Source organism: Delphinus delphis, chromosome 18 (assembly GCF_949987515.2).
Source record: "Delphinus delphis chromosome 18, mDelDel1.2, whole genome shotgun sequence".
NCBI lineage: Eukaryota > Metazoa > Chordata > Mammalia > Artiodactyla > Delphinidae > Delphinus > Delphinus delphis.
The window spans coordinates 76,432,902-76,446,164 of NC_082700.1; the positions used below are offsets into that span (position 1 = coordinate 76,432,902).

The window sequence follows — 13,263 nt, forward strand, 5'->3', positions numbered from 1 at the left end:
GAGGGACGCGGGGCTGTGGTGGGCGGCCCAGAGGCTCAGCCCTCTGGCCGGGGTCTGCCCAGCAGGGTGGTGCCCGGACAGCTGGGAGTGCGGGCGGAACTGAAGACGGGCAGCAGCCCACGCCTGGTGCAGGGGTGGCAGGGGCAGTGAGAGCAACGTGCCACCTTCCAGCCCTGCTGGGCCAGCCGACCAGGGTGCACTGCAGGTGCAGCAGCCCCGGGGCAGGGAGGATCCCTTTCTAGGGAATCAGGCAGTCCCGCTCTCTATCCGCGTGTCCCCAGGCACCATCGCACAGTGGCAACACCCGGGCTGTCTCCCGACCTTGGGAATGATTACACGCTCATGTACGGCATCCCAGCTCCTCGGGAGCGGTCCCTGCGGCCCTGTCCCACTGCTCAGCAGTCACGGTGGCCACAATCTGGCTTTAGTTCATACACACTTGGTTCCCACTCTTCGCATTTCCTATCTCATGGATGTTTGCCAAGCTCTTTCCCAATCATGTGAACATCTTCCTGCTTCTTACGTTAATAGACGCTGCTGCTATGAAAGCACGTGTGTCTGTGTTACGTTCCCCTCACTGGACGTGTGTCCTAACCCTCACCCTTTACTCGGAGGCCATCTCCACCTTCCAGTGAGGTCACCTGGTACCCAAACCACGTGTCCCTGCAACATCCCTGCCAGCCTGTGCTCTGGGCCTCTCCATCTGCCCCACCACCATTCTTTATTTATTTATTTTTTTTGCGGTATGCGGGCCTCTCTGCTGTGGCCTCTCCCGTTGCGGAGCACAGGCTCCGGACACGCAGGCTCAGCGGCCATGGCTCACGGGCCCAGCTGCTCTGCGGCATGTGGGATCTTCCCAGACCAGGGCACGAACCCGTGTCCCCTGCATCGGCAGGCGGACTCTCAACCACTGCTCCACCAGGGAAGCCCCATTCTTGATCCTTGTGGTTGATTCCTGTTCTACTGGACTCGTAATTCCAGCCGTATTTTCTCAACTCTGCTGTGAATCCACATTTTACTTCATCACCTTCCTCTCTGCTTGGTTTCCGTGAGCTAAGAGGACCTTCTCCATCAGAAACTGCTCTGTGGGGACTGAGGCTTTTCCACACCAGGCTAATTCGCTCACTGTTTAGGCAGCATATTAATGAAGTTTAGTAACTGGATAAGCACGTAAGGCCTTGTTCCCTAAGGGACTTCTCTATTTTCAATCTTCAATAATTTGTGGCTTCTAAAAACTGGGTTCCAATTAATCAAACCCATGATTCATTTGAGGTGCTTTTTTCTGCAATAAGTCAAAAGGACAGAAAATGGGGCAATTAAAAACGTTTCCAGGCTTCCCCGGTGGCGCAGTGGTTGACAGTCCGCCTGCTGATGCAGGGGACACAGGTTCGTGCCCAGGTCCGGGAGGATCCCACATGCCGCGGAGCGGCTGGGCCCCTGAGCCACGGCCGCTGGGCCTGCGCGTCCGGAGCCTGTGCTCCGCAGCGGGAGAGGCCACAACAGTGAGAGGCCCGCTTACCGCAAAAAAAAAAAAAATTTCCTTTTGGAAGTAGACTTTACATCCAAATGGATGAAACCATTTATTAAGCAAAAAATGTTCATGTAAGATGGATTTTGTTGTGCTCGTATAAAATATGACAGCAGCTAATTACGCCACCAAATATTTATTTGTTGGCTTCTGTTCTTTTTCAAAAAGTACTTCTCCAACAGAAAAATATTTCTAGGTTTTGCAGGAAATATAGGTTAAAAAAAATCATGGGTATTTTAAAATAAAAATCAAAGCACCGCCTACTTTTAGGGTCACTGTTTATTTCAGGCTTATAGCAGATTCACAGAGCCCTGGCACCCAGATCTACTCCTGTCTCTGGTGTTTTGTATATATTTTATATTTTTATATACTATCCAGGCGGGGGCACTGAGAACGATACCCACTGGTATCCCCAAAGTAACTTCACATGAGGGAAGAAACAGATTTGTGAAACATTCTGTTTTCTAAAATCCTTGTCTATTACAACCTCATCACAATTTACACAAACAAAAATGACTGGAATAGTTTAATCTTAGTGCCTGTTGCTTTTGTCTAAGTAGGTTTGCTCAGCCACAGAAACTGTTAGGTGTGTGCGTCTTCTGCTCACAGTTGCTCTCGAGCCAGCATGGTCTTGACCTGAGGCCCGTGGACACACTCCAGGGAATCCCACAGCCCTCTGACATTCCCTGCCTCCAAGGAGGGTTTCTTAGTTTCCATCAGATCTCAAAGGGCTTCTTAACCCCAAGACCTTACAGAGCCAGTGTGAAAAGCCTGCCTGAGAACCTCGGATTCATTCTCCTCCTGGAGATAAGAAAGGTGTGGAAGCCTTTCAGCCCCGGTGAGGTTCTGATACCAGCCAGAGAGTTAACTCTGTGCCCAACATAAACTGTGCTTTGTTTCCATGAACCCGTGACAGAGACTCACTCAGTGCAGGGTGACGGGGGGTGAGGGATTGGTGCAGGGAAGGAGATCACAGGACAGTGAGGTGAGGGGAGGATGGGGTGCTGGAGGGATCCCTAAAGGCTGGGAGTGCGGTGGGGGTGATGGGTGAGAGGGTGGGGAGAACCGAGGATGTGTTAGCGGAGGACAGGAAGGGACCAGTGGAGGAGAGAGGAGATGGCAAAGAGGGGGAGGTTAGCAGAACACCGTCCAGAGGACGGGCAAGAGCTCAGTGTGACAAACAGACTGCAAATCTGAGTTAGTACGACACGCACGTTCCAGAAAGAAGGGAATGCAGAATCAGAGTGAAGCGTTTGAACAGGGCGGAAATACCAAGAGTGGCTGTGAAACGAGAAGAGAGGGCTGCCAATCCCCAGGAACCTCCTGAATCTCCCGTTAGCTCTCTGCTTGGGCCACAAAATCATGCAACAATCATTTTAGCCACCATAGATCCCCTTATTGTGAAGGGGAGTATGTTTCCTCTCAAAATATACTTTCTTTCCTAAAATTATAAACATGAGACAAAAACAGGCTTAAGGAGTTTCAAGTACAACACAAAAATGACTTCCTGAATCTAAAAGAAAAATGTAATTGCTGAATCAGAGGAGAAGAACACCCACATTGTTGGACTAGAATATAAAATGGAAGACATACCTCAAAGCACAGAGGAAAAAATATAGAATAGAAATCACGAGGGGAAAAAAGCAACATTGAAAATACGTAAAGAAGGGTTAACAGGAAAATAAGAGAGGCTCCAGGATGTTTAAAAAAAAAAAAAGAGGAGATGAAGGAAAGGTATTAAATATAAGTAATTTAAGAAGATTTCCCTAAGCTGCAGAGAGATGCGAGTCAGGAGTTTGAAAAGGCCATCAAGGTCCAGGCAAGAATGAGGATAAATACATGTGTGTGTACACACGCGCACACACACACACACACACACACAGGGAGTACACACACACATGGGGAGTACACACACACACACACCTTGATCATATCCTGGTGAAAATCCTAATCTCTAACAATAAAGAGGAAAATCCTACAAGTTTCTAGACCAAAAGAAAAAGTTACCTACAGAGAATAAAAGGATCAGACTAGCAGACTCCCACTCTGCAACACTAGAAGCTGCGGGACAATGGGAGAGCACCTGGATGGGATACTTCCACCCTAGTATTCCATCCAGATACTAGGATCAAAAGAGGACTCATCCTAGTAATTCTATACCCAGCCAAGATCCCATTCACTGTTGGGGGATAAAGGTATTTTTACATGCATGGGTGAAATAAAATAGTCTATCACCTGTGCCCTGTTAGAGGTAGATATCTGAGACATGACACCAACAGCACACAAATCTTAGAATGCATGAAGGGAGGGATAAACAAGTGGTGATGAGCAGTGACATATAGACACACACGCACACACGCCCATGTGTGTAATACAAGTGCTCAATAAAGACTCCTGGAAAAGAAGGTATATCCTACAATAGATAGCTAAACTGATTGCAAAATATGGGCATTTGGGGTAAAGGAAGGGGAGCAGGCAAAGCTCTCCGGTGGTTTCTGTGAAAGCGCGGGGTTGAGGCAGATGAAGAGGAGGTGGCACAAGCATTCTCCGAGTCTCATCTTTAAAAAAAAAAAAAATTATTTATCTGGCTGCGCTAGGTCTTAGTTGTGGCACACGGAATCTTCATTACAGTATGCAGGATCCTTAGTTGCGGCATTCGGGATCTAGTTCCCCAACCGGGGATCGAACCGGGCCCCCTGCACTGGGAGCGTAGAGTCTTAACTGCTGGACCACCAGGGAAGTCCCCCCAGTCTCATCTTATGGGGCGGGTGGTGAGCAGGTAGAAAACAGAGCGTGTTGGTGGGGAAATAGTGTGTCATGGCATCTCACCATAAAAGGTAAGGGTATACGAGCCTGACTACAAGCCAAGATAGGAAAGATGACCATTTGTTAAATGGAAAACTATGATGCAATTCTGAATTTGAAAACAATGGACAAAAAATGGAATGAAGAGCCATTTGAACACACCGGTCAACACATAGAAGAGGAAAAGTAAAGTAAAGTAAAAAATAATCTATTTAAAATAACAGGGACAAAATAAAGTCTATCAGTCAGTACACTAAACATGAATGGACTTATTTTCTTATTTAAAAAAAACAGACACTGTCAATGAGGCACAAAAAATAAACCCATTTATGCTCTTTACACAATCTAACTTAAAGTGATAAAGAAAGGTTGAAAATGAGGATAGAGGTAAAGAGTCATCAGGTAAGTACAAGAAAACAGGAATGGAAAAATATTATCAGATCCAGGGAAAACAAGGATAAAAGAAATAATCAAGAGAAAGATGAACATTATGAATTGACTTAAGGCATAATTTGTAGAAAAAAGATAAAAGTTTTCAATTAACCTGTGTTTTGAACATCTCAAATGTGTGACTTGAGATTTAGGGAAAACTTGATCTTAACATTTATGTCTTTGACAACTAGATGTATCTCATAGGAAAGGCGGGACAAGACTCAACAGTTCAGCGGGGGAGAGTGTGACTCCAAAGGGACAGCGGCAGGGACTTTTGCTGCGGTAATGGATCAGTTCTGCAGCCCAATTGTGGTGGTGATGACACCACCTACACAAGCGGTGGAGTTGATAGAAGTACATACAAAAAATACATATAAAACCTGGTGAAATCCAATAATGTCTGTAGGTTAGCTGATAGTCTTACAGCAATGTCAACTCCCTTGCTTTGAACTGTTCTCTGGTTGTGTGAGATGTTATCTTTGAAGGAAGCTGGGTGAAGCTACCTGGGAGCCTTCTGTACTATTTTTGCAACCTATTGTGGGTCTAAAATTATTTTGGAATAAAAAGTTCTTTTTAAAAAAGCACAAAACCTTACATAATACCTATAAGTATATAATCTCTTGAACAGAGCTTATGCATCCTTTTAAGTTCATGGGATGTTTAAAATCTTAGCAAATTTTGAAAAGCAGAGGTTCATAGGCTCAGCTGACTAATCACAGTCAATGGCCAACAAACTCTCAATTTCTTGGTAATTAAGAACCATATTCCTAGAAAAGATTTGCTCAAAGAGGAACTCAAAAGGGAAATTGCAAATCCTCTTGGGAGCAATGAAAAAGAAAGTATTTCTAATAAAACTCATGGGACACAGTGAAAGCCATATTCAGAAAAAAAAAAAAAGGGTAATTGAGAACTAATCTTGGGAAATGAGTAGAAGCACCATAAAGAACTATAACGGACCTGGGATTTTTAACCTACTCAAAAGCTAACAGTTAAGCCAGAGTTTCGTGGCGCTGGCAGAAGACACAAGACTCCCGGGTCAGAGACAAAGGATACGTGACTTGGCAGGGCAGACAGCATAGGCCTCAGGTTCTCACCAGGGCCCCCTGCTCCCAAGTCCAAGGCAATGCACGCTGGGCTCAAGTGGGCGCCACACACACGGTGGGCTTGTGTCACAGCTGAGGAACCCCAGCTTAGCAAACCCCGATCTTACAGGGACTGCAAGTGAACCTGCCTGAACTTCGTCCCGGAGGAGACCTTACTTTTAATCTCCTGGTCAGCAAGTAGGTTTGTCCTCTGCCCAGGAGGGGACCATATCTCTATCTTCAAAGGGCTTGGTGTTTGGTCTAAAACACTCTTGACAAGATAGAACAAAAGCTATCACTACTTCTGCTCAGATATTCAGAAATGTGAGAGACTCCCGGAGAAGCATCTCCCAAACGTACAAAAAAGAGAACCTAGGAAGAGGGAGATAAGCTGAAACGCATCGAGTATGTTTTCCAAGATCCGTAATTCATAATGAAACTTACAAAAATCATCAGTCTCCTCGGCAGGATGCTACAGCACCAACCCATGACCCTGAAAACTGGTAAACGCAGAAAATAAGCGTTTATCTTCTCTGTCCTGTAGGAACTATCTGTATAATAACAGGGCCTCTTTACAGAATTCCAGCTGATAAGTATCGGAGGGACGTCAAGCCATGGCAATTCCAAGTGAAATATGGAATCTGGGAGGGAATTATTGACAGCTCCTGAAACGAATGACAGTGACGGGGAGATTCATCATGGACGGATCGGGATGACACCACCAGAATCTCCCATGGATCCGAGCATCATGTAAAGAGAGATTCTGAGATTTCGTACTTGCTTTGATGTCACGTGATAGGAAGCGTGGCTTCCCCTTCCTCTGGTGGGATATGTCTGGGGCAGGCATGGTCCTGGTTTCTCAAAGGGTACTATTGTGGGTTGAATTTTCTCTCCCAAAAGATATGATCAAGTCCTAACTCCCAGTACCTCCGGATGTGATCTTATTGGAAAATAGGATCTTTGCAGATGTAATCAAGTTAAGATGAGAATGGGCCCTAATCTGGTGACTGGTATCCTTATAAAATGAGGGAAATTTGGACACTGACACAGAAAAAGAGAGAATGCCATGTGAAGACAGAAGCAGAGATTGGAGGGACGTACCTACAAGCCAAGAAGGAAGGTCAGGGATGGCCCGCCACCACCAGGAGCTGGAAGGAAGGTCAGGGATGGCCCGCCACCACCAGGAGCTGGAAGGAAGGTCAGGGATGGCCCGCCACCACCAGGAGCTGGGAGAGGCCTGGAGCAGGTCCTCCCTCACGGCCTCGGAAGGAACCCACCCTGCCCACACCTGGATCTCAGACTTCCAGCCTCCAGACTGTGAGAGAATCCATTTCTGTTGTTTTGAGCCCCCAGGTTTGTGGTGCTTTATTGTGGTCACGGCAGGAATCTCATACAGGGCCCCAGAGGGACCCACATGCCGCCAGCGGTAGCCAGCTTGTTAACGCACCTCTGGCGCCACAGCTGGGTGGGATTACCGTTTGAATTGGTAGACTGAGTAAAGCAGATTGCCATCCCCAATATGGGTGGGCCTCACCCAATCAGTTGAAGGCCTGAATAGAACAAAAACACCGGTCCTCCTCCAGGTAAGGGAAGACTCTCCAACAGATGTCTTCAAGCTTGATCGTCAGCTTCCTGCACGTCTCCACCCTGCAGGTCCACCTGCAGATTCGACTTGCCAGCTTCTGTAATCACGTGAGCCGATTCCTTGTAACAAATGTCTTTATACATATCCTACTGGTTCTGTTTCTCTGGGGAACCCTGACTGATACAGCATCCACTTTGCTTCTCAAGGCTCTCGGGGGAGCTGAGCCCCGCTGCTCACTGCACACCTTTGGGTCACTTTCTCCTTTTCTTCACTTGTCCTCCCTGGGATCACTCCCCAAGTGAACTATGTTCACCCAAGGTGGCGCAGGATCTGCTCCAGGACCCAAACCAGGATACGTGTCTTGTTGACACTACGTGTCATGATTACTATATCTGTAAATGTCTTCCTATCCTGAGTAACTTCTCAGCTATATATGTTCAGAAAATATTTTTTCCTGCCTTGCATCTTTAATTTTTAGCATTTGACCATATATATGCCAAATAAATAGTACACTGCTTGAGAAACTGAGCGCCGTTGGTAATACTTACATTAGATAGAGTGAGCTTCATGGGACTGCTTCTCGCTGCATTTTTCAATCCAGGTGATGGTCCAATTCAACAAAAGCGACTCTACAGGGTGTGATGGCCAGGTAAACAGCCATCTGTCTGTCTGGCTTCAGGCTGGGGTAGATTTTAACATCTTTGTAACACCGTCCTCCAACTGAGTTAGCACAGTTCAGCTGAGCCTTGGGTAGCTCCTGGTTTGGGGCTATGTGTGGGTGAACCCCTAACAATGGCCTGCGTGTGGCCATCGGGCATTAACAGCCGGCCAGGCTGGACATGAGGCTGACGTTCCCTCGTGAGAAATGAGGGAAGCGAAGGACACACGCCTGACCTGAGAGCCCTTCCATGATCCTTAGGTGCGCCAAAGGGCCTCCAGAGGCAAGGCCAGAGTCCTCCGCCAACAACAACCTTCACTCATGCCAGCCCACCAGAACAATGAGTTCTCCTCCACAGCACGTGTCCTCTGTAATAGGAGCTTGGAAAAATGTTAAGTTTAACCAAATGCTCACCTTGGATACTCAGCTCAATTAAACCCTTAAAAACATCTAGCTATTTTTAAGATTTTTTTTTTTTTGATGTGGACCATTCTTAAAGCCTTTCATTGAATTTGTTACAATATGGCTTCTGTTTTGTGTTTTGGGCTTTTGGCCACAGGACACGTGGGATCTTAGCTCCCCGAACAGGGATCGAACCCGCACCCCCTGCACTGGAAGGTGAAGTCTTAACCACTGGACCACCAGAGAAGTCCCCAAAACGCCTAGCTTTGAACAATGTTACTTTCTAGAATACCTTCCAAATAAGCTTTTTTGAAATAAATGTACATCCAAGGTAAAAGAATGCCACTAGTCGCTATAAAGCATTAAAACGTTCAGGGACTTCCAAGACCAGTTATAGCAGGTGGCCTCTGGGTCCCCATTCTGACAATGACTGGCTGCCAGGTTCACTGGCCACCTAAGGCCACTCCCTAGAGCTGCCTTTCTGCAGGACCATTTCCTTGAGTCAAGTTGAATCTTACTCTTGTTTACCAGATGATAAGCGCCAGACCTAATTTAATGGAATCTGGAATTGTAATGACTGTATTCTAAATCACGTGTCCAATTCAGCAGGAATGAGAGTAAACAGGAATCTCAGTGAACAGCTACTCTTGGGTTAACACCCTTCTGTTGATAAAGTGTCCTTGGGCACAAAACTTGACGGAGCTGTGAATCGTCCTGTTTCCCAGAAAGTGTATAGGGAAGCGGTCTGGACAATGGGCGAGGCGGGTTGGTCCTGGAGTTGCAGAGCCCAGGCTTGAGTCCATCTTCACCACTTGTGGGATGTGCAACCAGTAAAATGGGGACGATGAGAGAGACTCCCTAAGGCTGTCGTCGTGATTATGCCACACGAAGCAGGGAGCAAGCGCTGGGAGACACTGGGAGCTCAGGAAGTGGGAGCTGTGACCACCGAACACGTGGCCCTTATAATCCAGAGTTCGTACTGCTCTTCAAATCACTTTGTGTTCTCACGTGGAAAGGAAACTGGACCGCTTAACTCGAAGCTGGAAATAAATGCAATTCACAATTGCAAAAGCAAGCAGAGGAAGGGGAGAGTTAAGCTTCTGTTTTTTGAAATCTTCACGTTTTCTAGCTTTTGTCACTAATGAGATTAATATATGCGCCCGGCACACAGTAAGCTCTCTGTGGGTGACTGCAAATGCTGTTGTAAGTTGCCAGGGCAGAGTCACAGCAAGCAAACAGGAAAGGCACTCGGGTACAGGGCAGAGCAAATGGACACACGTGCACACCTTCGCGGTCCTTCTTTAAGGAGACTCTCTCTCCCTTCCTTAGCATGTACATGTGTCAGGGTCATTCCTGATTCGAAGAAGCTTCTTCTTTGCCTGGCGGTGGGATGTCTGAGCGCTTTATGTCTGGCCCTCGCGTGGGTTCGCAGCCGGGTCTCCAACTGCGCATCTCTTGCCCACCGTGCGATCTGGCCAAGCGGCCTGTTAGGCTGGGCTGTTCTCACAGTCCTTCCTTCCCCATCATCACCCAGTTCAGGCGCTGCTGTTTTCCTGACCTTCCTCTGACAGTGTCTGAAACATCAGCATCAGTTTAAAGTGGAGCCGCTCCAAGGTTTCTGGTCCTGGAGAGTGGGCCCGCGGCCCCCTCCCGGCCGGGGAGGTCACACGCGCTGTGGACCGGCCTCCCGGCAGGGGGCACACGTGACACTGGCCACGCCGCGCTCCGGGGCGTCCACGTCCCCACGGATCGCAGCAGTATCAGGAAAATCAATTCCTCCCCGAATTAGACCCATCTGGTTACAGACTTAATTATCACCGTGTTCTGTAATTATTGGCTTGCAAGGTAGCGGAGAGAAGCAAGCGTCTCGTTTGCAGCTCCCCTCACCCCCTACCTCTTGAAATAAAACCGGCAAAAATAAAAAGAGCATTCTGGGAAGCACTTAATAATTTAAACACTCATGAATTAAGAATACAAGGAAAGGATTCCAAGTCTTCCAAGGAGGGAAGAAGGAAGCAGAAGGGACAGGACAACGAGAAGAGCCTGGCCGGGCGCTCGCGTCCCAGGGGGCTGCGCTTGGGCCCAGCCAGGCGCCATCCGTTAAGGGCGCGCGCGGCCCGCGGGTTGGGAGGCCCGTAGAGCCCTCCCGGCCGGCGGGCTGTCGCCTGCTGGAGGTCATCGGGCCCTTGGGGCGGGGGCCCGGCACCCGGCGGCGCAGGTGGGGACGCGCGCGCACAGCCGGCCGGGGCGCGGAGGGCGCACGGCGGCGGGCCCGAGCGCGGGGGCGCGTGTGCGGCCGCCGGGTGCCGGGGCGGCCGGGGGTCGGGGTCCGGGAGGCCCGGGGCCGCTCCAGCGCGGCGTCTTTCTTCTCCTCTCGGTGATGTCATCGGCGGCAGCGGCTGGGAGCCGGGAGGCGGCGGCGGGGGCGGCGCCGGGCGGCCGCCGCAGGTTCATGTGCATCTAATGAAAAGGCACTTGACAGTCGGCCAGGACGCACGCGAGGGAGCGCGAGCCGGCCGGACCGCGGCGCCGCCCGAGCCAATCGCCGTCGCCGGCCTCTCCATGGGCGAGCAGGAGGAGGGGGCGGTGGGCGCAGCCGGCCGGGCCGCGGCCGCTCCGAGGTGAACGGCGCCGAGACGGGCTCGCGGCGCGGGGAGGCCGGGCGCGCCGCCGCTATGAATTCCGCCGAGCAGACCGTTACGTGGCTCATTACCTTGGGGGTGCTGGAGTCGCCCAAGAAAACCATCTCGGACCCGGAGGGCTTCCTGCAGGCGTCTCTGAAGGATGGGGTGGTCCTCTGCAGGCTGCTGGAGCGCCTGCTGCCCGGGACCATCGAGAAAGTGAGTGCCCCCCGGCCCGTGCCCCCGCGGCGGCCAGGCCCGGGGCGTTGGGAGGCCCGGCGGCCGGCGCCGCGGGCGGCTGGAGGCCCCGCGCCCCACCTTGCCCCCGCCGCGGCCCGGGATGCGCGGAGGCGCTCGGGCGCGGGGTCGCTGGCGCCGGCACCTGGTGGCCGCGCGGGCCGGGAGAGCGCGGGGCGCGGAGGAGCCCACGCGCCTCCTTTGTGCGCGGACCCGGGAACGCGGCCCGCGCGGGGGGCGCGCTGTTGGCGCGAGGACCCGGTGGCGGGATCCCGCTCGGGGCGCCATTGTGTGCGGGGCCGGCTGGGGAGGGGTCCGAGCCGCGTTCAAGGGGAACGGCCCCGGGGAGGCCGGGAGGGACGGGGAGCTCCGCTCTGCCCCGCCCGAAGGAGGAGTCGCCCCTCTCTGTGACCTGAGCAGAAAACCGCCGTGCAAAGCGTCCTCCCAGGCTTTGTTTGAACAGCTTTTGTTGGTGGTATCGTACGAGAGTTTCGCCCTCTGTTTAATTGACCAATTGCTATGCATTTTTAAAGGATGCATGTATCAGTAGCTGAGGGCTGGGTTGTGAAATGATTTACTGCCCTCCCCATGAAAGAATGCTCATGTCTCCAAGCCCAAAGGATGGCAGACACAGGGTTGGAAAACCCTGGCATACTTCAAGCCTGGCTTAAAGTCCTAGATTTCAGTTTCAGGTTCGTACCTGATTTTGAACAGAATCCCTAGTCCTACAGACCCTGCTTCTCCTCTTCGTGACTTGTGGTTTCCTCGGGGCTGGAGGGTGAACCCTGGCTGCAACTCCTGAGTGATTCAAGTTTGCTTTCCTCTGGCTCAGCTGACAAAGCAGGGGCGAGTGGAGAGAGCGCTTTTTAAAACGGTGGATCCCTGTATTCAAAGACACTACAGTCTTATCCCAGTTTTTTTGCCAGTACATAATCTTAGGATCAACAATTACTTAAATGGTGTTAACTGTAGAAATTAAAGTGCAGCATAATTAGGAAGAACTATTTAATTTTTTAAATGGGGTGTATTGGCCCGAAACGCACAGTATCAATTTGCTAATAATAAAATGTTAATTAGGTGACTTTAAAAAGTAAACTGTTTAAACTTTTAAGTTGCCCATGTTCTGGCACTACATTTAAAAGGTCAGAAAAGATTTTATTTAATATGAATTGTGTACGCCTACTAGTTTTAGGAACATATTTATGAAAACAGAACCTGCATTTTAGAGTGAACAGCTGCCTGTCTGTCCAGGAGATAAAAATGTTGCTTCTAAATGAACCTGATGTCACAATAAAATTATGATTTAAGACAAGAATAAGGAGCAGCTCTATCTTTCCAGGCGCTCAGAATACTCCGCTGTCATCTGGATATCAGGACCTCTGGTAATAAAAGACAGATGTTGAAAGGCATTGAAAATGCATGCTAAGCTTACCAAAATAGGCTTATGTGAAAGACTTCCATTTCTAAAAGTGAAGCTTTAAGAAACTTCGGAGGCTGTTTGATAAAAACATGTCATTATCAATGCATATGTTACTTGGCATATTAACTGCATTCATACTGACCGGCAGACTTCAATAATCACTTTCTTTTAAATGTAGAAAGATTTTCTTAGAAAACTGTAGCATTCCTTTCATCTCGGAAACAACAAAGAGAGGAATGATTAACATGTTTAATTTGCAGAAGCCAAACTGAAACAACCCAACATGTTCTAAAACTGTGGTCATTTGAAACTTCTTATAGCGTAACTACCCTTTTATTCCCCCCGGGCCCCAACTGGTTTGTTTAGAGGGACACAGTCACAGTGAAAGTTCAACGTCAAAGTAGCAAATTAGAGACAGAGCTACCGATTCTCTGTGGTATGAATGTAGGTTTGGGCAGTAAACTGTTAGCCATTCTCCACCTCTGGAAACCCT

At 49.4% G+C, this 13,263-nt stretch overlaps 1 protein-coding gene across 2 annotated transcripts in view; it reads left to right on the plus strand.

The window, feature by feature from the left end:
- Positions 1-11,167: 11,167 nt before the first annotated feature.
- The window catches only part of ARHGEF7 (Rho guanine nucleotide exchange factor 7), a 126,098-nt gene continuing 124,002 nt past the window's right edge, over positions 11,168-13,263 (plus strand). For both annotated transcript variants that reach the window (XM_059995857.1, XM_059995858.1), the window contains exon 1: positions 11,168-11,332. In XM_059995857.1, coding sequence (XP_059851840.1) covers positions 11,168-11,332 — 165 coding nt within the window. The remainder of the gene's footprint in view (positions 11,333-13,263) is intronic.